Source organism: Aspergillus homomorphus (genome assembly GCF_003184865.1).
Source record: "Aspergillus homomorphus CBS 101889 unplaced genomic scaffold BO97scaffold_1, whole genome shotgun sequence".
Classification (NCBI taxonomy): Eukaryota; Fungi; Ascomycota; class Eurotiomycetes; order Eurotiales; family Aspergillaceae; genus Aspergillus; species Aspergillus homomorphus.
This window is the reverse complement of record NW_020291887.1, coordinates 905,508-928,278: the sequence shown is the minus strand read 5'-3', so window position 1 is coordinate 928,278 and position 22,771 is coordinate 905,508. Positions and strand designations below refer to the sequence as shown.

Here is a 22,771-nt window from a genome sequence, read left to right as displayed (position 1 = left end):
AACCTCAACCTCGAACCCACTCAGCCTCAATAATCAATCCCACTCACCTCAAAGATCAAGATACACACACATTATAACAAAATACGAAGATGCCCTCAACAACAACCCCCCACCCCACGCAGCGAGAAATCGAACCCCACCCATCACCCCCACAAGACCCAAAAACCCACAAACCAAGCTACGCGCCGAACCCCTCAACCTCCGTCCCCTTATCCCCAACCCGCCAAGCAATCCAAACCCACATCCTGAACCTCTACAGCGGCGCAGCCTCGGAGTCCGATATGGCCGTGTACGCGGAGCAAGCCGTGTACGACGACCCGCTCAGCTACTGCGACACGCGGTACAAGATCGCGGGCCAGTGGTACGGGATCCCGAACTTGTTCGCGCGGTCGGAGACGCTGGCGACGGAGGTGGTGGTCAACAGTGAGGATGAGTTGGTTTGGAAGCAGAGGCAGCGGTATACGCTTGCTGGGGTGCATGTGTCGAAGACGGTGGATAGTTTGGTGAGTCTGCGGTTGGAGCATCAAAATGCTGGGGAGAAGGTGGTTTATCATAAGGATATGTGGGATGAGGAGGATTATGATCATGGTGGGTTTGGGGCTTGGATTAAGAAGGTTAATGGGTATGTGTCTATCTGGTTTCCTGGTTTAGGTGTTGGGATTGGTGCTGATTTTGCTGCGCTGCGTTAGGGATCTGTTGACGCATATTACGAAGCCGCCTGAGTCGATTTAGTTGGAGTTGTGGTGTTGTGGTTGGATGGGAAGGGGGAGCAGGAGCTTTCTGGGGTGGATGTGGCATTGGGTGGAGTACCTTGGGTCTTGTATTTGCAGGATAAACGGATCGTGAGCTTGGGGCCCTCTGGTCTGCAGGTCATTTAGCTACCCGGCTGACTCTTGCTATAGATGGCGTTGTTTCTCAAAGGATCATCAACACATCTCGAAATGGCAGTGGCCTCGAAGGAGCGGACAAAGTTTAGGGAAAAGCCAGCTGCTAAAATTGATGGTAACGCTGGGCCATGAGGAGCCGTAATCGGGTAATAATCCGAGGGGAGCCTTAGGGACATTCCTGACTGTACATGAACAAGAGGGAGAAAATGTAAAGGGCATATTTTTGATAGATAAGACGATATCTGTTTGTCTGAAAGTGACAATGCCCATCTGGTCTTCCGGCACGGTGACATTACGAGACAGCCCCTGGCAGTTGGCACCGAGATTATCGAACGGGCTGACTTCAGTTCCCTGGTAGTCCCTTATAGTTGTAGTCATGGAGGTACTTGCAACTCGATATTCGAACGCGGACGGGCGCAGATGGTTGTTGATGCATGCTGCGGCGGTGAATGTCGGTCATGAGATTCTCTGCGGAAACAGTCACCACTGGATCCCAAAGAAAGCATGACATTGGAGACTCGGCCGGGAGCGACAATCCAACTTCCCCGGCTTACTGCACGCGAGGAAACCTTGGGAAACTCGGTGGTGCCGGTTCTGGTGTAGAAGAGAGCCCGAATGCAACGGACAATGGAAAAGGGTACGACGGCTGGTTAATAGTGGACGAGAAATTTTGGTCCGAGTATCGAAGCCGGCATTCGGATGATAAAATGCTAAGATTATTAAAGGAAGCAGCACAGGTGGCAATGCAAGTTGGAGCGGAGAGAAGAGGTTCTGACGTTGAAGCTGTGGATACTCTTTTGAACATTCAGGACTGTCCCGCTACATGCCCTCTCGGGTAGACATGCTTCCAACAAAGCACTGGGAGACGCACTGCAATCTCCACGCAAGCAGAGTTTGCAAGGCACCCGTCGGGATTGAAGGATGTCCTCAACACCTAATGAAAACCGATCACTCCTATTCGTCCGACCACCGTTCTCTCATCTCCGGTGTGATGCTGGCAATTGTGTGTGCAAATTCTGTCTCGAGCCAGGAATCCCAGTCCCAGTCGATTCAGTCTGAAAATGCATATATCTTCGCTTTCGCATAGTTCCAGCGCAGAAGGGGTGAAATGTACTGTCCCAAGAAATAGTTTAGTCGGAATGCAAGAGGATCGTCTCGTCGGCGGTTAAAAAGAGCATGTCCGAAATCGATAAACACTATCTGAGGCTGGCTAATCCACTACAGATCTGATGATGATGTTCCGTGGCTCCAGGTCGACGAGCCAAATATCCTTTTCATATATCCTGCTCTCGAGGTCGACAATCGTTTTCATGATATGTTGACGGGCATTCTGAGAGAACCATTCCGGTTCAGCATCTGCCATGGTCATTCCTCGAACGTGCTCGATGAGAATCATTCTGACTGTCCGTTTACGTGTTGAATCCACAAGTAAGTCTAAGGAGTATGAACCATAGTATTTTGGGATACCGCAATTATGAAGCTCGCCAAGGGCTTTGTATGCATTGGCTTCGTGGGTGTAGTATTTGTCCATACAGAGGAATGGATTGAGAAGCCCTTCATCATCGCCAAAATAAAGTGGGTCATATATATTCGCAACGAGTTCTGTGCCTTCCTGAGGGAGCGATTGAGAGGCTGCTGGCGCGATTAGCCGGACAGTGAATACTTGCGAGTTGTGGCCATCGCCCCCTTTTAAAAGCTTGATGACTTCCAGCCTGATAGAATCATTTCCTTTACCCCCGGGCAAGGGGGGTCGCTTCAAACATCGCTCGACTGGACTCAGTTGTTTTCTTTCTATCTTGTCGCTTTCACTATTCTTGCAACAGCCTCGTGTAACCAGCGTTGGATTTGGGGCACTATGAGACTCTGCAGTGAACCTCCATCCGGTAGTGTATGGCACCGGAGGTTTGGGAAGCTCTGTCGATGGGGTATCGAACAAAGGATGTTGTTCAAGGAAAATCATGGTCTTGATCTAATTTGACCCCACGATGAAGCTTGACAACTGCAGTGGTCAAACCTGGTGGCAGTGGGCTTGGAGAGGAACGGAAACCCGGTGGTGGTTCGCCCCTTGCCTCGCCCGCCGGCTTAGTGATTTTCCAAGCGCCGTTCCAAATTTCCTGCAGGTCTGTCATATTGAACTTAGTGTCGTTCTTCACATATACGAAAGGGGTTATATATATATATAAACATCGGTGCCAGGGCTGAATTCTGATAGCTTGGTAAGTTTATGATGGAGTATCAGGATACTGGGGAGAAGATGATTTACTATAAGAATATATAGGATAAGGAGGATTATAATTATAGTAGTTTTAGAGCTTAGGTTAAGAAGATTAATAAGTATATACTCTGGTAATCCCTGGTTTGTATATTAGAGAAGGGGTTTGAGATTATACTAACTCTACTGCATGTATTAGGAATAAGTCAATACATATGACAAAGCCGCCTAAGTCAAGTTAGTGGTTATAGTTGAGGATTCTTAAGGAAGGCAAGAGAGTATTAGGCTGGGTATAGCGTTGGGTAAAGTAACTTGGGTCTTGCTTTTGTAAGATTGTGAGGTCATGAGATGGAAGCTGTAGCTAGTGATTCTATACACGCACTAGATACATACAAGATCACGAGGTAAACCTTGCATAGCCGTGACGAGGTAGAATTCATACTGTCGTTGTTCGATCGGTTTACTGTAATGTAGCGCATGGCTCATAATCAAGCCAAAAGAGACCACTCCGGCGAAAATAGCAAAGGTACCACTGATGATCACACAAAGTCGATGAAAGGGAAGGCCGCCATCCCATAGGGGGATTCCCGTGACTACGACCTGGTGAATTTCTGGTTTGTGAAGAGCAGAAGGGTGACAAACTCGGCTGGTTCTCTGTTGTTGAATTACAGATAGGACGATTCATGACAGCGACTGCAGACAGAGCACATGAAGAAGATCTATTGAAGCCATGAAGTATGCCTGCCGCGGTGAACATCACGAGCTCAGTAATCACCTGACCCATTAATCACTCTTCTTCTTGCAGCCAGAGCCCTGCAGATAGGTACTGTAGCTAGCTTTACATCCGTCTTCGCTTATTTGCAGTTCCGCATATTTCCGTCGGGCTTATTCGAGGCAGAGAGCTGGCTTACGTCGCCAAGTTCGGAATAGGTGGGTTTCCATTCCTTTCTTAGCTTCAAACATATCTCCGCAGCCCCGTCGAGATACAAGAAATTGAAGCTTTCTCTACAGCAGGTAACCAAATTCAAGGGTCACCAGCGAATAAACAAGATTATACAGGACTATAGTCCAGACTTGATCTGCTTACTGCGCCACAACGAGAGGGGGTGTGGGTTGGTCTTGGCTCGCTTATTCTTGGCTCTCTTATCAGTGATAGAGCCCCAAGCATCAGGCAACAAGGTAAATCAGGACCAATAGCTCCAAGCATGCCCTCGCAAAGCCTTCCCAGTTCAATTTATATCATACTCCTACTCTCTTAGCTCAGGGGCAGGAAGCCAGGAAGCCCCAATGGAACAACTGACATACACCCTTGCACTGCCACAGGACCTTGGCTCCTCTTCCGACAACCCTGCTTTCTATATTGTGAACCCATTTCTGCGGTAATGGCCTTTGCTGATCATAATCGTTTATCTACTGGGTACAAGACACATATTTTTGCCAAGCCAAGCAAGATACAGTGCGTTGGACCACGATGCAAGAATTAAATCTCCGCCACGTCACAAGCGAAATTTTCCAGGCCAGTCGCCATACAATCCCAACACAGACAATGTACAGAGCAAGAAGGTCACATACAAAGTCTCGTTCGGGATGTCTGAACTGTAAGCAGCGGCGGGTTAAGGTGTCAATCAACCTGCGCAAGTTTGACAATGACCTTCCAAACTGACAGTTTGCAGTGCGATGAGAAGAAACCTATATGCTCGAATTGCCATATGCGCTCCATGACTTGTGACTACCCAAACCTTGATAAGGCCAAACAGTCGCCAGGGGACCCAGCTTCGGCGCGACCATCCACATCAGACACCAGGACTACTTCGCAGAGCATCGACCCCTCCTGTGTTCAGGGGAAAGGCCGGATATATGCACGGCCAGTAGAGCTCATGACAGCAGAGACACACGATCCATGCTCGAGAGAACATCGTGCAAGTCCACAAGAAATCCCAATGGGAGAGGGATTATCCTTCGCCGATCTAGAACTCTTCCACCATTTCGCCACCTCAACCTACCGTACCCTCGCCAACGAAGTCGAGGGCGCCTCAATATGGCAACAAGACGTACTCCGATGGAGCATGGCCTTCCCATTCATGCTTCGCCTTGTATTGGCCTTATCCGCCCTCCATCTAAGTCACGAGAGCAGCCCTACACAGGGACAGATTCGCCAGACGCAGGCGGACGATCACTTCGCGTGCGGGGTGCCTGCCGTGGTCTCGATAGTCTCAAACCTGGACACCGCCAGCTGTCAACGGGCGTACATCTCAGCTGTCATGATATGCTTCATTTATCTAGCCAGAGGGCCGTGGCCGGGCCAGTACCTTCTATTCAGTGACCACGGCCGAGCCGAGTGGTGGCTGCTCGTCCAGGGCATTCGTCTTATCGTGGGGTCATATCGAGAGCATGTTTTCAGTGGCGCCTTGGCGACAGAGAGGACTGGTGATTGTCAGATGCTTTACATCGGTGCATTGTCGGCGAGGGAACTGTGCGAGCACAAGCTTCATGTTCATAGTCTCCGACAGCTGGTGGACCACAGTGTTGCTGACTGTGCCCAACGGGCGAGCTATATCCTGGCCATCGACCTGCTGCTGCAACAACTTGACGGCGTTCATCTAAAGCGCCCTGGCCGAGGAGAAACTCCAGTATTTGTTCACGTTATCATCGAATGGATGCTCCAGCTTCCCGAGAACTTTGTCCTCTTAGTCGAGCAACAAAGGCCTGTCGCGATGGTGATCCTAGCTCACTGGACTATCTTGTTAAGGTATGTCAGCTCCGTGTGGTACTTGAAGGGCTGGAGCGAGCACATCTTAGTAGGAATCGGAGACTCGTTGGAAGATGGTTTGCGGCCGTGGATAGAATGGCCCCTGGCTTTTTTCGGGCTTGCGAAGAAACAGCAATTTTGCTACACTGCTTGTTATCTCTGAGACTCATCACTCATCTCGAGTGTCTCAGAAATATTCCTCGAGATGGAATGCCCAGCAAGGATTCCGAGATGGTGTAATGAATGCGGTGTAGATAAAAATAGACTCAGGTCAAGACCTGAAACGTGCTAGAACCCAAAATAGTCCATCGGTACTTCCTGTCAATCCCCACAATGATGGCCGAGCTTCATCTGAACTCGACGCGCCAAAAAGAATTCTCAAGCACGCTCAAGGGAATGAGGTCTATTTGTGAGGCCAAATGTCTGGGTACGGAGGGAGTAGGGCTAGCTACCCGAGCGGGGACCGACAAAAGAAAAACAAAAAAAGATATGACAAGAGTGGGATTCGAACCCACGCCAACTTACGTTGATCAGGAAGCTTGTGAAGCTGGGTGTTAAGGTAACCTTAACCTGACGCCTTAGACCAACTCGGCCATCTTGCCTGTTGTTGAAGATTGGCTTCATTTTTGTAATAAGTACTTGGATCACACGGCAGAAATTATATTTTTCGCACCTAGCTGTTTTACTTTTCATGAGCTGGTGCAATGATACTCCATATTTATCTTCTATTCATTGACGAATAAGCATCTGTAGCCCTAGCTTCGAATAGCAACTGAAACTATCAATTCACTAAATTGATTGTAAATATCAACGGCAATGGTCGCAGCACCACGGGTTGAATATATATTCGGCTGGTACGGAAATTCCCTATATTTACTGTTACCATACTACTACTAATGTATTCGATATGACAGAGCACATCCCAACCACAAAAAAAATGCATCAAAGGTCAAAATACCCCGTTTCAATCTGCAAATTGTAGCAGAGAAATAAGTTCTATAAATATGTACAAACAAAAGTACTCCCACGTCCACGTCCGAATCTCACCAAAATCCCACTACCAAGTAGTAGGGAAAGTAACGTAATCCCACGCCTTACCCTCGGCGATCAACTTCTGATCCAGGCCCTCAGTACCCGAGCTCACGAAGAGCACCTTGCTGAAGTACGCCTCGCTATAGTAAGAGAATGCGACACCACCGGGGATGAACGCGACGTCACCGCTGACCAGCTCAGTAACGGGATAATCGCCGATCTGGATCACGACGCGACCCTCCTGGACCTGGAAGGCACAGGCGCCGGGGAAGGTCCACGTGGGAACCTTGACAGACGAAGGGGTAGTGCTGAGGGAGATGGTGGACAGGGTGTAGTTGGTGTCCTGGGACTGGGTAGGCGTGACGAAGGGGGCCACGATTTGGTAGCCGTACTGCGAATTGAGGTACTTCGGGCTCCAGCCGTTGGCGAGGAAGTAGGGCTTGCCGACTTTGCCCAGCTCGTTGGCGCCGTTGTGCCAAACGCTGCCGCTGGGGGCGGTGCCGTTGACGGCGTCGTAGCGCGGGGAGAACGAGAGCTTGGCGTAGACGTCGTAGGACTCCAGGGTCGTGATGAAGGTGGAGTCTGGGCCTGCGGCGGAGGAGCTGGAGCCAGACCGAGGGACGTACGGGGAGTGCGTGGTGTCGCTGATGTTGCTGCCCAGGTGGTAGAATAGTTCCCTGTTGGGTCGTGTTAGTATACAGGTGGACAAGGTTGGAGGAAGAGGCAGGCTTACTCGAAGCCACCGGGCACAATCACGCCGACCATCTCGGTGTCCGGGTCCTGGATCTGGAACGTATGCGTCACGTTCCGTGGGACACTGCCGTAGTCGCCGGCCGACAGAACGCGGGTCTGCTGGGTATCGTCGTCACCCTGGGCCCACAGCTGGAAGCTGCCCTTGCTGCAGAAGAAGTTTTCATAGTGCCTCTGGTGGATGTGGGGTAGCACGCCCAGCGCATCACTATGCGGGGCGTTGGTGCCCATGAGCGTGAAGGCATAACCGGACGACGGGCCGGTGACGTAGAAGCGGTACAGTTGCGTTTCGACCGTCACGGCGCGTGCATGAGAGTGGTGACGGATCACATAAGGACGGACATGGTCGGGAGCATTCTCTACAATCAGAGAAGACTCGGAAGTGCTGGAGCTGGTAGGGAGAGCCAGGGACTGGCCCAGGCTGGAGAGGAGGAGAGCACCGGCGTAGTTCAACCGCATTATGGATCAAGCAGCTGCTTTTGAGCCTGGGAAGGAGTGATTGAGTGATTGAGATTTCTTCTGCTCAATCCCTCCCCATGGCGAGTATTTATACATTGCTGCAACAAGGTCGAGGACAGTGGGCCCCAGAACACCAGAGAACAGACAGAACCCACTAGCACAGAGATCAGCACTGCAAATCTGTACTCACAACCCACCATGAGGTTATTGCTGGCCTCAATTCCATCAAGACCCCCCGACCCCCGCCAAGGAATGGAGTCCAACATGAGCAGGAATGACAGTATGCACGTTTCACTGTAAAAATTACTGCCACCGCTGGAAACATCGGGGCTGCAGGGGGTCAGATCCCTACCCGAAACAACATTAACGGCGGGCTCCATCTTGCCTTAGCGTCATTCGGAAAATCCGAGGTTCTGCAAGACGGTGACTGCCGAAGCGGAGAATCTGCCGGATGGCCTTCGGATTCCGCAGTGAAAGCATCGTAAACAATCTATTCTCAAGTGAGACTCATCTGCAGATATTATCTAGTCCGAAGTGAAGCTTCCTTGACGGGTGTTCCTCGGCTAGGATGGCTTTTCGTTTATTGTAAATGTAATCCTGGCAAGGCCGGTCAGTTCCTGACGATTTCTGTCACCCGGCTAAGGCGGCTTGGCTTTACCATTATTGGGCTGCATGCTTGGCAGCGAAGATGCGAGAACGGCGAGGATGTGAGATCACCGGATGATCGTTACTTGTTTTGCTGGGGATAAACCCCGGTTGTTGATGGACTAGTAAGCGGAAGATTCGGCTTCTGAAAGTCCGCCAGAAGTTCCGACGAGGTATAGGTACGTAGTGCCGTGCCCTGATCTGGATAAAGCACACCCCGTGGGGCAATCAATAGTTCGAGAGATAGAAGCCCTGAACGTGTACAGTACACATGGCCTACAGCTCCATTGATCGATTACTAGGAAATATAGTAGAGGGGGCTTTATCTTATAACACCTTCACGTGTCGGACTGTAATATGCCGAGAGCCCTAATCAGATTCTCCCGATGGAAGGTGCAATGCAATCTTAGGCACCGATCTTAACGTCCCGTCCAGCGACACAACCAATGGCTTTCACCATCGCAAGAGTGCCGGTACAGCGATGAGGAGCATTAGCTTCGACGGACCGCCTTGCATTCCCTCACACAAAGGATTCTGTGGTTGTAGGATTACATTGATTGAAGGAACTGTAGGTCGCTCGGAATACCCGAGTCCCGAGGTGCAGCCGTCTGCATGCTAACGCCTTAAACACAAGCGACAAGCCACCGGACTGACATCGGAAAGTAACTCGGCAATGAGAGTGGCAGCTGTCATCGAATCATGGGGTACCGGGGAAAGTGACTACGCATAATGCGGAGCGCCGGCCGAACCCCGGGAATTGATTAATAGAGCTGCATGTGTCTGAAATCATTCATGCAGCCCTCCTTCTCCGAGACACTCGAGCAGCCACCAAATTGCATTCGGAATCATGAAAGCCACCTCACTACTGGCATCTCTGCTGCTGACTGGGTCATGGGTGAGTGCCAGGGTCGTCGTCAATGATTCGTTGACCGTGCACACCAACACCGGCATTTACACCGGCCTTCACAACCCGGAGTATCCTTCAGTGCGCGAATTCCGGTCCATCCCATATGCCCAGCCGCCGGTGGCCTCGCGTCGCTGGCTACCCCCAGCGCCGCTCCCAGCATCCAGCGAGCACCACAACGCGACCACGTTCCCTCCAGCCTGTTCACAGTACGTCTACCGAGGCCCCTCGTTCTTCGGGAACCTGGTCAACGAGTTTCTGATCTGGAACGGCCATGAGAACTCAACGGCGGGCCAGATGGCTGAGAACAGCGCGGAGGACTGCTTGCAGCTCGCCATCTGGACACCCGCCAACGCGACCGCGCACTCCAAACTGCCCGTACTGGTCTTCTACAGCGGCGGCCAATTCCGCACGGGAGGCATCCCAGTACCGTACCAGCTCCCAGCGGCGTGGGTGAACCGCACGCAGGGCCACATCGTAGTGACGACCAACTACCGGCTGAACATCATGGGCTTCCCGAACGCAGCGGGGCTAACGCAGCAGAACCTGGGGATTCTGGACCAGCGGGCAGCGCTGGAATGGGTGCACGCGAACATCGCAGCCTTCGGGGGCGACGCAGACGCAATCACGCTCTGGGGCCAGTCAGCCGGGGCAATGAGCGTCGACTACCACACCTACGCCTTCTGGGACAATCTACTGGCGCGCGCCACAATCTCGCAATCCGGTACCGCGCTCAAAACCACCCCCAGCCTCGACACACCCCACTCCAACTTCACCTTCGTGGCCAAGAACCTCGGCTGCGATTTCCCCGCCGACCCCGCCGCCGAGCTGGACTGCATGCGCCGCGTCCCCGTCTCGCGGATCCAGAACTTCATCGGCCACTACGGCGACGCGAGAACCACGCCCACCATGACCTTCGGCCCCGTCGCGGACGAAACCGTCATCTTCGCGGACTATCCCGCGCGCGCCGCAAAGGGGTATATTGCCGACACGCCGGCCATTATCTCGAACTGCGCCAACGAGGCCGCGCCGCTGTACCCCTTATCCCTTGATAATGTCACAGCCGGGCCGTGGCAGCCGGGGGTGAATGCGGTCACACTGCGTGATTGGTTATGTGTGAGCGCGAATACGAGTGTTGTGCGCCAGAGGGCAGGGTTGAAGACGTATCGCTATGAGTGGGCGGGCAATTTCTCGAATGTCAGTCCGCTGCCGTGGATGGGCGCGTATCACTCGAGTGATTTGACGATGACCTTTGGGACGTTTGGGATTGCGCGGGGCCAGGGCACGGCGGAGGAGGTCGCGACGAGCCGTGTGATGCAGGATTACTTTTTTGAGTTTATTAAGGATCCAGTACGTGGGTTGGAGAGAAAAGGCTGGGCTGCGTTCGACTCCGATGCGGAGAATGGTGGTGTTATGAAGAGGTTTGGCGCGCAGGGGGTCGCTGAGCAGGATGTCGCCGGGGATGAGGTTCAGGGTGCTTGCTGGGGGGAAGGGAATTATGATCCTTTTCCTTAGTTTGGGCTGAAGATTGTGTGTTGTATTTGAGCTGATCAGTAATATTCTTAATAAGTGAGCGCACCTGTGTGCGGGGGGTTACAGCGAAAGAAAGCTCTGCTTGAAGACATTCTTATAAAGAACAACCTGCATATCGAGAAGATAAAAGCATGGGTCCTCGCTCGGATTCGTTCATCCTGGTCAGGTGTAGATTTTGATGGTTCCGACAACGATTCATACGCATGCAAAGCAAGGGTATTATCTCTAAGCTCGTAAGAGGTACAGACACCGCATCGGACGCGACATATCGTACGAATGCTCTTAGTCGTAGTAGTTCCAGTAACACGCCCGCCATGTTAAGCTAAGCTTTCTAATAGCCACCAGGTCGTGGTTTGCTATTGCTTGGGTCAACGCCGCTTGATCGGAGGCCTCAAGTATCCTGAATGTGGATGTGATTTGGGCTCCTTTGCCGATAAGGAAGTGTGCGAGTAAGTCCAGACGTTCATGATCCGAGGCATTATACAGGGCTCCTCCACCTCCAGCTCGAGCTGTTTCTGCACCGTACCTATAGAGCAGGTCAAGAATCGCCATTCTGCGATGTGCAGGAGTTCCATTTTCAGGGTCTTCCCCAAGTTGTATGGCACAGGCACTCTCCAAAGGTCATTCATCGTTGCTCGCCAGAAAATTGGGATCTGCCCCAGCCTCAAGAAGGAGCTACACCGCGTGGTATTGCTGAAAATACGCAGCCTCGCCTAAGGGGGTAAGGGTCCTGGAGACGCAGTGCCAGGCTTTAAACTGTAAACCGTTTTGCGTTGATATCGGCCCCTGCCTCCAGTAATAACTTGATTTTATCTATAGGTCCCCTGCTCCACATGGCTCCAAAAAGTGCTCCGTTTACCGTTAGATGCCTGGTTGTTGTTGACAGAACACCCAATTGAACTCGCTCTTCCGTATCTTCAAGTAGCAGCTTGAGGATCTCTGAGTCTCCCTCACGTGCAGCCACAGTAATCAAAGGGAGGCCAAGATCGCTCCAGCTCTGCGAAGGCTTCCACAAGTTCATCACTTTTCGGCTCAAAAACATCCCCACCGTCTTAATTTGGTTCATGCACACAGCTTTGTACATCAACTTCTTATATTCGATTTCCGTCAGCCTAGCAGCCATTCCTCCTGTGTCTAGAAGATGCTCTATCACTCTTGTGGCGCCAAGTTCGGCTGCAACGCAATCGGGTGGCTTGCATAAGGACCATCTCCGAAGTTCCATCTACTCTTACCCGAGAATACGGGGTTATAGAGGTCGGCACCGGCACTGAGTAGCCGCTTGACTACCGCTAGATGGTCGTATTTCGCGGCATGACCCAATGCGATGTCGTCCATCCCCTTTCGCACACAGTAGCGGCAAAGGAAAGGATTCAACAAGTCATAGAAGCTTGTATTCGTACGAGCAAGAGAGTTGATGGCGGCCCCAGAGTTGAGGTTCTCGGCTATAATCAGAATTAGCTCTGCAGGCAACTCAGATAAACCCATGGTCGCGGAAACAGTTACAGGGACTGTGGTATGTTAGAATCTTGATGCACGTGTTGTGATAGTATTCGGACGTACTTTGAGGTGTGGAAAGAAGAGGATGCTGAAGGGAGCATTTAAGTAGTTTTTCCTAACAAAGAGGGGAGTGACAGATAGAAGCCCTTTGTAGAAATGCGGAGTGGAATGGGAATTCTCTGTTTCACTCATCTTGCATTGATAACTAGCGATATTCCGGTATTCTTTAAATCATAGCTTTGATCTCGCTAGCTTGTACTTTCCCAAGGATTCCTTCAACCGAGCTTGCCATTCCTCCGACAAGGACAACCGATCCTCGACTGAACGGTTGACCCAGCCGTGTGTTATCCTCTCCTCATCCCTCTTCCACCGCAGCATCTCCTCCTTCACCCATTCCGCTGTCGCACTCGAGACCCCCGCGATATCCTCGAACGGAACCTGATGCCCCGCTGCAGGGAGCGTGACCTCCCGGACCCTACCGTGTCTGTACCCACCACTGCCCCCGAAGCCCCTTCCCGTGCGCTCTACCTTCTCGGCTCGCGGTTTTGGCGTCGATATCGGACTCTTCTCGCCAAAGATATACAGCACGGATGGACGGACGTGTTTCAACAGCTTATACGCCAGGAGCGGTTCACAGCGATAGAAGGGAGCGATCGCGTGAGCGGGGCCAATAACATCCGGGTGGAACAACGGGTCGTGGGTGTCCTCCGGGGTGTCAGTCTCTGTATCTGGTCTCAATGGCTTGCGGTGAGAGAAGTTCGCGCGAAGGTACTGCATGACGTCCTGATGTTGTGTAGTGGTGAGAGTGACTTCTCGTTGGGCCTTGTCCGACGAGCTCTCCCGCTCTACGTCTCGGAGGCCATATTTCAGGAACCGATCCAGCACCCTCGGGTCCCAGCTGCGGTGCCTTTTCTGGAAATAGGCCGCGGCTGATGCACGACTGGCCCAATTGTCAGGAGCAGCCAGTGATCCCTGCGCGAACGCGAGACCTTTTCCGCTGAGAATGTCCCGGCCAAACACTGATTCGATAAGGACGAGGGATGTGAACAGGCGGGAGTGCATTAGGGACAAGAGGGCTCTGCTTTGCTGGTTATTCTCACTTGCATTGAGCTTCTGGTTGCTCGGAGAACCTACAATTGTCCGGCTCCAAGGCTGTGTCCGATTCCCACGATGGGTCTCGGCATCTCGGCTTTGAAGGTGTTTACTAGATGAAGGAGGTCGCGGGAGTGGTCGAACCATGATGCTACACAGTTAAATCAGCTTGCAAGAGTTTAGTGGTTCTTGCATGGGAATGCGTACGGTCATTGCCCAAGTATTGCTTGTTCAGCAGTCCGCTGGCGCCTTGGCTCGCAGTGTCTGCAATCCAGATTGAGCGAATACGGACGCCTTGATGCTCGAGCTTTGCTAGAAGTTCTTCCCATATGGGCTCATAGAGCTCCTATTCTCGTGGATAAGCATCTCCTAGCCTGATGGGAGTAGGTAGGCAAAAATGCCACGTTAGAGCCACCTACCTTGGGCACCCCGCTGCTATGCGCCCCAATAATGGTTACATCTCCCGGCTGGGGATTCGGGTTCGATTTGGGAATGTATTGCTTCACTGCCAGCTGTAGCGCATCGTCGCCGTGTCTCGTTGCATGAGGATACTCGCGGATATGTTGGCAATCGACGGTATGTTCTGTGATAATGAAAGGAGAAGAGGCCATTGTGGTTCTCTTATCAATGAGATTGAACTGTCTGAACCACAATCTCTCAAGAATACTGTTCAGCTGGAAACCGACGAGAACCTAGTTATACCTTTCTGCTTGAACATGAATGAGACCAAAGTCCCAAGACCATGAGTCTTGACCCACTGTTCAGCTGATTTATACTAGTACCCATCAGTACAGCTGCATGTGGAATATGCACCCTCAACGCTCTTCTTACTTTTGTTTCTTCTGCCTTTTCTCTTTTGGTGCCCCTATACCCCGAAGATCTCTTTTTACTCTCTTTCATTTCCTTTTCCTTTTTCATTTCCTTTTTTATTTCCTTTTTCTTCTTCTTCTTCTGCTTATGTTCATTTTTTTCTTTTTCTTTATCTTTTTATTCTTTGGCCTTTTGCCCCTTCCCTTTCACAATCTGACGCAATAGCACTAATTAGCATAATTCGACGCCATCGTAGGATCCAAGTCTCCGACACAGCATTCGGGGATTTTGTGACCCACTGTAGGTATGTTGAACCAGGCGCATGAACTCATATCCATGATGACAATGAGGGCACAACTATTCGATAGCCCCACGGGTTCTTCAATGGCGCGGCCCGCTACGGCTCATTGTTTAGGACACAATGAGGGATGAGACCAAGTTCAACCTCCAAGCCACAGGGGTCAGAGCCTGATTCCACTAGATCATATTCTTGCATTCCTGAGAAGCTAGTTGTTGGTCAGATTGATATCATAGGCCAAGCAGATGCTGTGGTGTCTGCTGCCGATTTAGGCGCCCAACCGATAAGGAATGAGGGGGCGGAGTTACAATAACCCGGGCAGATAAGCACTAGTCATGCAGCCCGTGCAAATGATCTTCCCATGGTTCAGCTGAAATCCCCCTGAATCATTCATTGTTTATAGTGACGCTGCAGTCCCACGATCACAATGAAGCAAAGCAAGCACTTTGACGTGCGAGGCAAGGTAGGTCGGAGACTATTTGACCATGGAGAACCCTGTCTAATCTCCACACAGTCCGTCGTCATTGCCGGTGGATCAAAAGGACTGGGCCGCGAACTCGCCATCCAGCTCACGACCCAAGGCATGTGAATAATAAAAACACCCCAACCTGCCATCTAATCAAGCTCCGACTAACCCCACCTGATCCAGGCGCCCATGTCACCATCCTCGCTCGAAGCCCAGGCCCACTGGAGGAGACCCGGCAAGAGCTACTGTCGCATACGCAGTCTCCCGATCAGGTGATCGGTGCCTCGGCCGTGGATCTGACAGACCCAAAACAGGTAATCCCGACACCCTCACTTCAATCTCGCCGTGCACTAACCCACACTCCCAACAGGTGCAAGACTTCATCACCTCCCTGCCAGCCCCACCATCCATTCTCTTCATAGTCGCTGGAGGCACAGCCGCTCAGGTTGGCTTCTTCGCCAACATCACGACCGAGGAGATCAAATCCTGCATGGACCAGAACTACTTCGCAGCCGCGTATATCGCTCACGCATGTCTGCGCCGATGGCTCAAGGAGCCACCTAGTAGTCCCACGGAGAAACGCCACCTCATCTTCACCGCCTCGACCGCAGCCTTCCTCGGCTTCCCGGGCTACGCGGCATACGCGCCCACCAAGGCCGCCACCCGCGCGCTCGCCGACACCCTGCGCCAGGAGGTTCTGCTCTACCGCTCGCAGCAGGACATCCGGGTGCACTGCGCCTTTCCGGGTACGATCTACACGGGTGCCTTCTACCAGGAGCAGATCCGGAAGCCGCAGTTGCTGAAGGAGCTGGAGGGGACCGCGGAGAACAAGGGCGGGCTTACCGCGCCTAGGGTGGCGGAGCTGACGCTGAAAGGGCTGTGTGAGGGGCGGTTCTTTATCACCGTGGACAGCGAGACAGACTTGTTGTTGAACAATATGCGCGGCCCCAGTCCCAGGGATCGGCCGGTCCGTGACTGGATTGTGGGGCTGGTCGCGTCGTTGGTATGGCCCGTATATCGGTGGCAGTTCGATCGGAAGACGGTGGCGTATGGCAAGGAGGAGATGTCTAAGCGATCTGATTAGGGTTGGTTGGAGTACTTATTCTTTCTAACGAGGTGAGGCTATTATTATTCATCATCCAGGGGACCAATCGATTGGACAATCGTGGTCTTCGATAATGGCTCCGCGCATGTTTACAAACTACAAGCTTTACACGACTTGTTTTCTCCCAGTCTAATATAACCTCATTACAGTTACTGCAGAATTAAGTCTGAGCGCTTGATCTAGTGCCCGTTCGGCCTCCCACCTACCCTTGCTACATTGGATCATAGCCAATGACTCAGTATTTCAAATTCAGGTCTATCGTCAGAGTAGGAATAAACCCGCATGGTACTATCTCAACCGAATTCCCATGCCATCAATCAGACCCCACCACCTCTCCTCAACCCCACCAAGAACAACCTCACACAAAAGGATTCACCCCCTCCAAACATACCCCCTCCTCAACCGGAAACCTCGCCCGACTCAAGTCAAACATTATCACCCCCTTATCATCATGCATCCCCAAATCCGCCGAAGGATCATCCGTGCCCAGCATCTCCCCACTCTGACAAGCCCAAAACCACTCCGTCGCATTCCCATTAGGATCCATCTCGAACCCCGCCACCGCTGTATCCCCGCTCTCAGACGACGGCCAAGTCGACAAACAATTCTCGCACCGGATGTTGGCAGTCATAGTGCCGTTCGCCACTCCCGATCCAGGAAGTAAAGTGACGTTCGCGCGGGGGTTGTAGGTCGGCTCGCCGGAGCCGCCGGAGCGCGGGGACAGCGTGACCTCTGTGGTGGACGCGGCCCACAGGATGAAGATGTTGGCTGTTGACATATCGGCGCCTTGGCCGAGGGATGCCCATTGGAGGGTTGTTGGGGCCGAGATCTGGATGTAGATTGGCCCCGAGTGGGGGGTTGTGGTGTTGGGGAGGGTGATGCTGTAGGTTAGGTTTGGGTGCGTTGGAGGGGTGTAGGTTTGGATTGTTGCTGTTGTTAGGGCTGGGGTTCGTTGTTTGGTGTTAGTGAGGGCTGTGGTGTTGGGGGTAATGTTGGGGTGTGGACGTACGGAGGTATATGGTGAGGGTGGGGAGGATCTGGGAGATGCGCATTTTGGGTTCTGGGTTGGTTAACTGTGTGGTTTGTGGTTGAGTGGTGGGTTGGATTGGGATGAGCGTGAGGTGTTATGGTTGTGGTTGAGAAGGTGGGATTGCCTGGCGGTGGGAGATGGTCTATCTTATGCGTGCGTGCGTACGTATGGCTTGCACTGCTCCTGGCGGAGATTCAAGTGTGGTTGGTTATAAGTCGTGGTGCTGCCTGGTCGAAGTCGTGGTATGTATGCCCCTTGATTTCTCCTTGCTGGCCAGGGGTACCGGTACTTCATGGGCTACCGCGGATTTAACATTGGAAAAGCGCTCTACGTGGGAGACTTGAGTGTCTCAATAACAGACGTAAATATTATTTGTATTTATCTTCGAGCATATACCAGCATGTATCTGGAGCGAGAATTCTCTCCTATTCTTCTGTTTTACAGGCACAAGGAGTTTATACGCCTCTTCGCCTTATTGCTTGTTCATAGAAAGTAAAGTTCGAGCTATGCAACCCTTGGACATGCACAAACTATTGGACGAGCGATTGTTGTTAATTCTAGCCCAGTGTGCGACAGCCTAAGATCCTCATCAAGAAGTCAAATTTACCAGCCTAGGTAACTGCTCTGCTGAGTAGCACTCTTACGGTGACCCGAAGAGTTTACAACGTGCTTTGTATATGAAAATCTGAATCACATGAGAGTCTTCTACTGAGATTACCTGGCAACTTGTCACCCTTCTATCCGACTTCCCCCATGCTCTTTACAAACTTTCGTTAACAAAACCAAAACTTGATTATCGCCCTGAACAGCTTCATCCAAAATATCAACAGCCTCCCTCTTATCCTTCGATCCACATCTGGCATACGAATTATCACAAAGGATGCAGCATCGCTTGCTGAAAGAGTCTTCCTGAACATTGCATAATCTGTATTGATACTAAAAGTAAATTATCCTCCGCGAGAGCTTGGGTTATGAAACTATACCTGGTTAAATTCCACGGGGCTCCCGATGGCGGGAAGCACCACTAGAGAAAAAAGGGCAACAATGCTTGAGAAACGCATGATGATGAGGTAATTGACAATTCTGTAAGAAGTATCGGGATGAAGATATTGAGAGTGAAAAGTAACCTGACTTCATTGACCGCTCTTCTACCTCGAATCTATACGCCGACCTCGGCCATGATTCGCTGCGACAGCTCCCAATTCTTGGCATGTCTCCGTCGGCGCAGATGGGGCTTGCATGACAGGTTCCACAAATCAGGGCCCTAGTTGGAAATCAAATATCGATCAGATAAGATAACTGTTTTTCAAAAGACCCAGATTACCAAGTAGATCCTGCTTAGGGCAAGTGTATGACGTGTTACAGAGGGGAAGGTGTATCTTTATACATTCAGGGCTTGCCTGCGTTACTCGGAAAGGCCGAGTTCCGAGAATAGGTTGTGACCATGATAAGCTTGGATTTGATCTTACGGAGGTTTCGGCTATAATCGTGATTGATATCGCTCTTGCCCTTTTGGATAATGGTCTGATCTGATCAAAACTGATGTGGTTTTATGCACTGATGTCACGTTCTGTCGGCTTTGACCTGTTGGCTCTCAACCCTGACTTGCATCCCCAGAAGATTTGGAAAAGAAATAACGGTAGCTAATTCGGTATCTCAACGCGAAAGAGAGTATATAACCTCTCCAATTTTCAGCATCAAGACTATTGATCGTTCGGGGGGGCTTGACTCATAATTTGATGCTACGGAGGCACTATTGATATTCCGCTCTACTCTCATGTCGTTTTCTCTCGGACTCTAAATGGCCTGTCGGATTTACAGTCCGAAAGATCGAGGGAGCTCATTTTGACAAAGACAGCCTAAATATTCTTCTTTGTGTAGCCCACTCCGCTACCCGAATAGAGCATTGTGGATTCTATGCACTGATCTCCAAACCTGTATCGCACGAGAAGCTCTCACTACAGTGAGACCTGCCACTCCGCTTTGCTTGTCTCCGTGGCAGGCTCGCTGTGAATAGATTAAGGCCTGTATCTTTATTAAGTCTGGTCACATTGAATTAATTATTAGACCCCAGCTCAGGCGCTGGAAGGGTACTGCATTCATGTATCTGTCAGCCTGAGTTATATCAGTGAAGTATCTCACCTACCGACTGTAAGTGCACTTTTAATGCTGCCCTGATACTACCTGCTCTCAACTTACATGAAAGTGAATTATATTCAGCCCCAACTAGACTGTGTTTTCTGTTAATGCATTTTCCCTTGCCGTAATAGCCGCCCTCCCACCATCCCTTTCCTAACTACCTCATACCACTTTCCCCTCCTTTCTTTCATCAGACATACCAATTACAGAATATCATCACTCAGCTTGCTCGTTGCAAGCCTTCCTGTATATTAAAAGACATGGAATGAACTATGAAGACAGTACTCTCTTCTACAGCAGAATCGGCTTCTCCAACGGCTGCATTCAGCTGCCATTATCCACGCAGCTAGTCAACAAAGTCCCAATGAATTCTGCTAAGAAAAATGGCACGTACTGCACCGGTCTACTCAAGCAACGAAACCCATCCACATTCCCGAACAGCATGGTCCGCCACACTTCTACACATACACGGTCTTGGCTAGCCCCTCGCGATCCCAGCTCCGCGAGGCTATCTTCGTGACTAGAGGAGGCCGGCTTCGTCCTCGTGGGCAGCGGTATAATGCACGCTGTTACGAGAACTCTGTTTTCTTCGCCGTACAATTCTTACTCTATCTACGTATGAGCAGATCTTGCACGCGCTAGTCCCGCATTTCTCAGCTAGTCTCTTCCGGCAATGGATCGTACCTCCACGCGGGCGAGCCCATTCAAAAGGTTGGGCAACATGGAATGAAGTATATATCTGCATCAATAGCCGCTCCCTTGTTCATATAGTGAATGGCCACTTTCAACATTCGAGGGCCGGGATCACGCAGGACCAGCAGAGATTGACCGCAGGGCTATCCTGGAATACATCTTCCGAGACTGAACTTCATTCCGGGGCTTTGAGACATTTTTTACGGAACATGATAGAATCACCCTTGAAGAGCCTTGACATGATGAAGTCGACACAGAGATAGCGAAGAATCCATAATACTGTGTGGGCGGTTTGGGTCCGTTAGGCACTTTCACCTTGCCACAGCCTCGACCTGAATCTACATCGCTGACTATATTCAGTGCCAAATCACCTTGTACTGCACATAGCGTTTCATCGGCGGGATCGCCCGAGTCGATCTGTGAATATCATGACCGCGAAGCCCTCTAATGAAGCGAACTTCCAATTTACAAGGGAAAGGACCTGAGCCTCGCTGAAGACTTTAACAAAGAGGCCTCTCGAATGTCTGCTCTAGCATCAGCACTAGAAGCAACTTGTGCATCTTCAAAGCTCGCCGCTGCTAAACCCGCCCGATATTGAGTAAGAGAATCCGAGTCGAAAACCATCGAGAAGCTATTTTTTGCATCTCTGCCTTGAGTCAGGAAAGAAATCTCTGGAAGGCTACTGCTTAGAAGTAATCATATCCTCTCTTGAGTACTGGATGGGGAGACATGGAAGATCTCTTTGGTAATGACCTTTATCAAGGCTTGGCTGATCCTTACAGTAAGAAGGTGATGCTTGTAGCCTTGCAAGCGCGGAAGACTGACTCTCTCAAGGTATACGGTCTTTGTATGGTGATTCGCAAATCGAGCTAACGCGGATTCTCAGGATTCAAGCACATTTCCAACCGCCACGAGCACCACCACCACGACCAGCATGGCCCCCATCCAACAGGTACGCTGACATCAATATCTGGACTGTATCTGCTACAGTTGTGATTGTCTAATGAAGTTATAGAACATCTACATAGGCCAGGGTGGCCGGGCGACGATCATGGCGCTCGCGGGTCTGCGCCCCCGTGCCCCCGAGGCTATTGAGATGGTAAGATCATGTAAGGAGCAATCTTCCAAATCTGATGGGATTCTTCTTATTGGGAGGAAGTCTCAAGAGCACTTGGCCGAGATAAATGCGAGGCAAAGCAACATTACTGGGCTTCCAAGAAGAAGGCTGGAATCTCAACCTCACGATAAACCACCACACCACCGTCTATTGTACAAACTTTGTAACTAGCCAGCTTCATCTACATCTCAGGCAGCAAAACTACAAACTCTCTGAAAGCTCCGAGTCTCTTTCTCCTCCAGCTTCACATCCGTCTAGCCCCATACACCCATCAGAATCTAACTACGTAGAATTCTTCTTCCTTGCCATCACCCACATAAACTCAGCATCAAAGTCCGGCTCATCCTCCTCCAACTTCCCATCACCGGCCTGCAAAACCTCAACCTGCAACACCTCGAACCCAACTTCCGTCAACAACTCCCGATTCTCATCCACACCATAGCTACTCCAAAACATCCCATACCCAAGAAACTCCCCATGGATCTCCTCCTCATCAAGCGTCGCAAGATTACAAACAAAGACCCCACCAGGCTTCAACCACTCATAGATCTGCATCAGCATAGCCTTAAGCTTTGACCGCGGCAGGTGAAACAGCGTATAGAAGCTGACGACACCGTTGAAGCTCGCGGGCTCGAAAGCGAGAGTCGTCATGTCACCCGCCACGAAAGTGGCGCCCGGGCAACGGGCCCGGGCCATCTCGATCTGCTTGGTGGAGATGTCGTTGGCGACGACTTGTGCGCCGTGGTCGAGCAGCATCTTCACGATCGGGATGCCGGGTCCGCAGCCTAGCTCGAGGATGGAGGGTGATGGTTGTTTTTGTTGTTGATGTTGCAGCTGGTCGAGGAGGAGTTGGGTGTACCGCTGGCGTGGAGACTTTTGGCTAGACACCCACTGCAGGTACCATTCTGTGATGTTGTCGTAGGCATATTCGACGATTCCTTCGGGTGTGTCGGACATTTTTTTTGAGGGTGTATGGGGTGGAGATGGCAGGGAGCGGAAGTGGGATTTATTGTGGTGAGCGGTGGAGATGTGCGGAGATCGTTCCGCTGAGCCTGCGGCGGGACTGTGGGATGGTGATGGATGTAGCTCCCGATAGTTTCGATGTATCTATACGAGTATAGATGGTGATTGTCCAGTGAGAGCAACAGATGATTCTCCGTAGCTAGTTAGACAAAGACTTAGTTAGTTAGTGTAGGCGATGTGTCAACCGTGTTCTCTTAGCTCGCTTGTCTACCCGGTAGTCAGCTGACCTACGCACAGGATCCAGACCATGTAAGTACTTGCGCGATCCCAATTGACCGTCAGTTATAGCCTTTGTTCAGATCCCCAGATAATATCCAGCAGATGCTGTTG

The 22,771-nt window shown here is 51.2% G+C and overlaps 11 protein-coding genes and 1 non-coding gene across 12 annotated transcripts; 5 read left to right on the top strand and 7 right to left on the bottom strand.

Moving 5' to 3' along the window:
* The first annotated feature begins 13 nt into the window (after positions 1-13).
* On the top strand, positions 14-1,104 carry BO97DRAFT_402042 (uncharacterized protein). The gene is made up of 3 exons (XM_025694399.1): positions 14-622; positions 690-842; positions 903-1,104. Exons 1-2 carry the CDS (start codon positions 90-92, stop codon positions 730-732), a joined length of 576 nt encoding a protein of 191 aa, XP_025556613.1. The 5' UTR covers positions 14-89; the 3' UTR covers positions 733-842; positions 903-1,104.
* Positions 1,105-2,097: 993 nt separating this feature from the next.
* On the bottom strand, positions 2,098-3,016 carry BO97DRAFT_409887 (uncharacterized protein; the record flags this gene model as incomplete). The annotated part of the gene is made up of 2 exons (XM_025696116.1): positions 2,098-2,801; positions 2,902-3,016. The coding sequence occupies 2 exons, from the start codon at positions 3,014-3,016 to the stop codon at positions 2,098-2,100; spliced, it is 819 nt and encodes a 272-aa protein (XP_025556612.1).
* A 1,635-nt stretch (positions 3,017-4,651) lies between these two features.
* BO97DRAFT_332652 (Zn(II)2Cys6 transcription factor domain-containing protein) lies at positions 4,652-5,954 on the top strand (the record flags this gene model as incomplete). The annotated part of the gene is made up of 2 exons (XM_025691352.1): positions 4,652-4,717; positions 4,773-5,954. Coding segments are annotated over 2 exons (1,248 nt in total), but the record flags the coding sequence as incomplete, so codon positions are not given.
* A 384-nt stretch (positions 5,955-6,338) lies between these two features.
* Positions 6,339-6,450, bottom strand: BO97DRAFT_t8. The gene has a single exon. It is a non-coding gene; the product is annotated as a tRNA-Leu (tRNA).
* Positions 6,451-6,834: 384 nt separating this feature from the next.
* BO97DRAFT_447858 (quercetin 2,3-dioxygenase anaerobically complexed with the substrate kaempferol) lies at positions 6,835-8,272 on the bottom strand. Its single transcript, XM_025698809.1, has 2 exons — positions 7,614-8,272; positions 6,835-7,557 (listed from the first exon to the last, which is right to left on the bottom strand). Exons 1-2 carry the CDS (start codon positions 8,087-8,089, stop codon positions 6,906-6,908), a joined length of 1,128 nt encoding a protein of 375 aa, XP_025556610.1. The 5' UTR covers positions 8,090-8,272; the 3' UTR covers positions 6,835-6,905.
* A 1,213-nt stretch (positions 8,273-9,485) lies between these two features.
* Positions 9,486-11,153, top strand: BO97DRAFT_447854 (carboxylesterase; the record flags this gene model as incomplete). Its single annotated transcript, XM_025698808.1, has 1 exon — positions 9,486-11,153. The coding sequence occupies exon 1, from the start codon at positions 9,582-9,584 to the stop codon at positions 11,151-11,153; it is 1,572 nt and encodes a 523-aa protein (XP_025556609.1). The 5' UTR covers positions 9,486-9,581.
* Positions 11,154-12,320: 1,167 nt separating this feature from the next.
* BO97DRAFT_419692 (uncharacterized protein) lies at positions 12,321-12,656 on the bottom strand (the record flags this gene model as incomplete). The annotated part of the gene is made up of 1 exon (XM_025696583.1): positions 12,321-12,656. The coding sequence occupies one exon, from the start codon at positions 12,654-12,656 to the stop codon at positions 12,321-12,323; it is 336 nt and encodes a 111-aa protein (XP_025556608.1).
* Positions 12,657-12,899: 243 nt separating this feature from the next.
* On the bottom strand, positions 12,900-14,487 carry BO97DRAFT_439362 (alpha/beta-hydrolase; the record flags this gene model as incomplete). Its single annotated transcript, XM_025697977.1, has 4 exons — positions 14,180-14,487; positions 13,968-14,106; positions 13,803-13,911; positions 12,900-13,746 (listed from the first exon to the last, which is right to left on the bottom strand). The coding sequence occupies exons 1-4, from the start codon at positions 14,369-14,371 to the stop codon at positions 12,900-12,902; spliced, it is 1,287 nt and encodes a 428-aa protein (XP_025556607.1). The 5' UTR covers positions 14,372-14,487.
* A 770-nt stretch (positions 14,488-15,257) lies between these two features.
* Positions 15,258-16,592, top strand: BO97DRAFT_359263 (SDR family oxidoreductase). Its single transcript, XM_025692311.1, has 4 exons — positions 15,258-15,331; positions 15,383-15,449; positions 15,518-15,648; positions 15,705-16,592. The coding sequence occupies exons 1-4, from the start codon at positions 15,296-15,298 to the stop codon at positions 16,416-16,418; spliced, it is 948 nt and encodes a 315-aa protein (XP_025556606.1). The 5' UTR covers positions 15,258-15,295; the 3' UTR covers positions 16,419-16,592.
* A 16-nt stretch (positions 16,593-16,608) lies between these two features.
* Positions 16,609-17,391, bottom strand: BO97DRAFT_6573 (CBD9-like protein). The gene has a single exon (XM_025700969.1). It carries the CDS (start codon positions 17,215-17,217, stop codon positions 16,798-16,800), a length of 420 nt encoding a protein of 139 aa, XP_025556605.1. The 5' UTR covers positions 17,218-17,391; the 3' UTR covers positions 16,609-16,797.
* A 3,639-nt stretch (positions 17,392-21,030) lies between these two features.
* BO97DRAFT_419688 (uncharacterized protein) lies at positions 21,031-21,549 on the top strand (the record flags this gene model as incomplete). Its single annotated transcript, XM_025696582.1, has 4 exons — positions 21,031-21,135; positions 21,188-21,253; positions 21,317-21,400; positions 21,520-21,549. 4 exons carry the CDS (start codon positions 21,031-21,033, stop codon positions 21,547-21,549), a joined length of 285 nt encoding a protein of 94 aa, XP_025556604.1.
* BO97DRAFT_402039 (class I SAM-dependent methyltransferase) lies at positions 21,540-22,600 on the bottom strand. The gene has a single exon (XM_025694398.1). It carries the CDS (start codon positions 22,373-22,375, stop codon positions 21,701-21,703), a length of 675 nt encoding a protein of 224 aa, XP_025556603.1. The 5' UTR covers positions 22,376-22,600; the 3' UTR covers positions 21,540-21,700.
* Between the last annotated feature and the right edge of the window lie 171 nt (positions 22,601-22,771).

What these genes read in the sequence shown, in the direction of transcription:
- BO97DRAFT_402042 (XM_025694399.1), top strand. Translation starts at nt 90, where the DNA reads ATGCCCTCAACAACAACCCCCCACCCCACGCAGCGAGAAATCGAACCC. An exon ending in TGGATTAAGAAGGTTAATGG is followed by an intron (nt 623 to 689) that starts GTATGTGTCTAT and finishes GCGCTGCGTTAG; the next exon opens with GGATCTGTTGACGCATATTA.
- BO97DRAFT_447858 (XM_025698809.1), bottom strand. Translation starts at nt 8,089, where the DNA reads ATGCGGTTGAACTACGCCGGTGCTCTCCTCCTCTCCAGCCTGGGCCAG. An exon ending in ATTGTGCCCGGTGGCTTCGA is followed by an intron (nt 7,558 to 7,613) that starts GTAAGCCTGCCT and finishes ACGACCCAACAG; the next exon opens with GGAACTATTCTACCACCTGG.
- BO97DRAFT_359263 (XM_025692311.1), top strand. Translation starts at nt 15,296, where the DNA reads ATGAAGCAAAGCAAGCACTTTGACGTGCGAGGCAAG. An exon ending in ACTTTGACGTGCGAGGCAAG is followed by an intron (nt 15,332 to 15,382) that starts GTAGGTCGGAGA and finishes ATCTCCACACAG; the next exon opens with TCCGTCGTCATTGCCGGTGG. An exon ending in CATCCAGCTCACGACCCAAG is followed by an intron (nt 15,450 to 15,517) that starts GCATGTGAATAA and finishes CACCTGATCCAG; the next exon opens with GCGCCCATGTCACCATCCTC.
- BO97DRAFT_6573 (XM_025700969.1), bottom strand. Translation starts at nt 17,217, where the DNA reads ATGTCAACAGCCAACATCTTCATCCTGTGGGCCGCGTCCACCACAGAG.
- BO97DRAFT_402039 (XM_025694398.1), bottom strand. Translation starts at nt 22,375, where the DNA reads ATGTCCGACACACCCGAAGGAATCGTCGAATATGCCTACGACAACATC.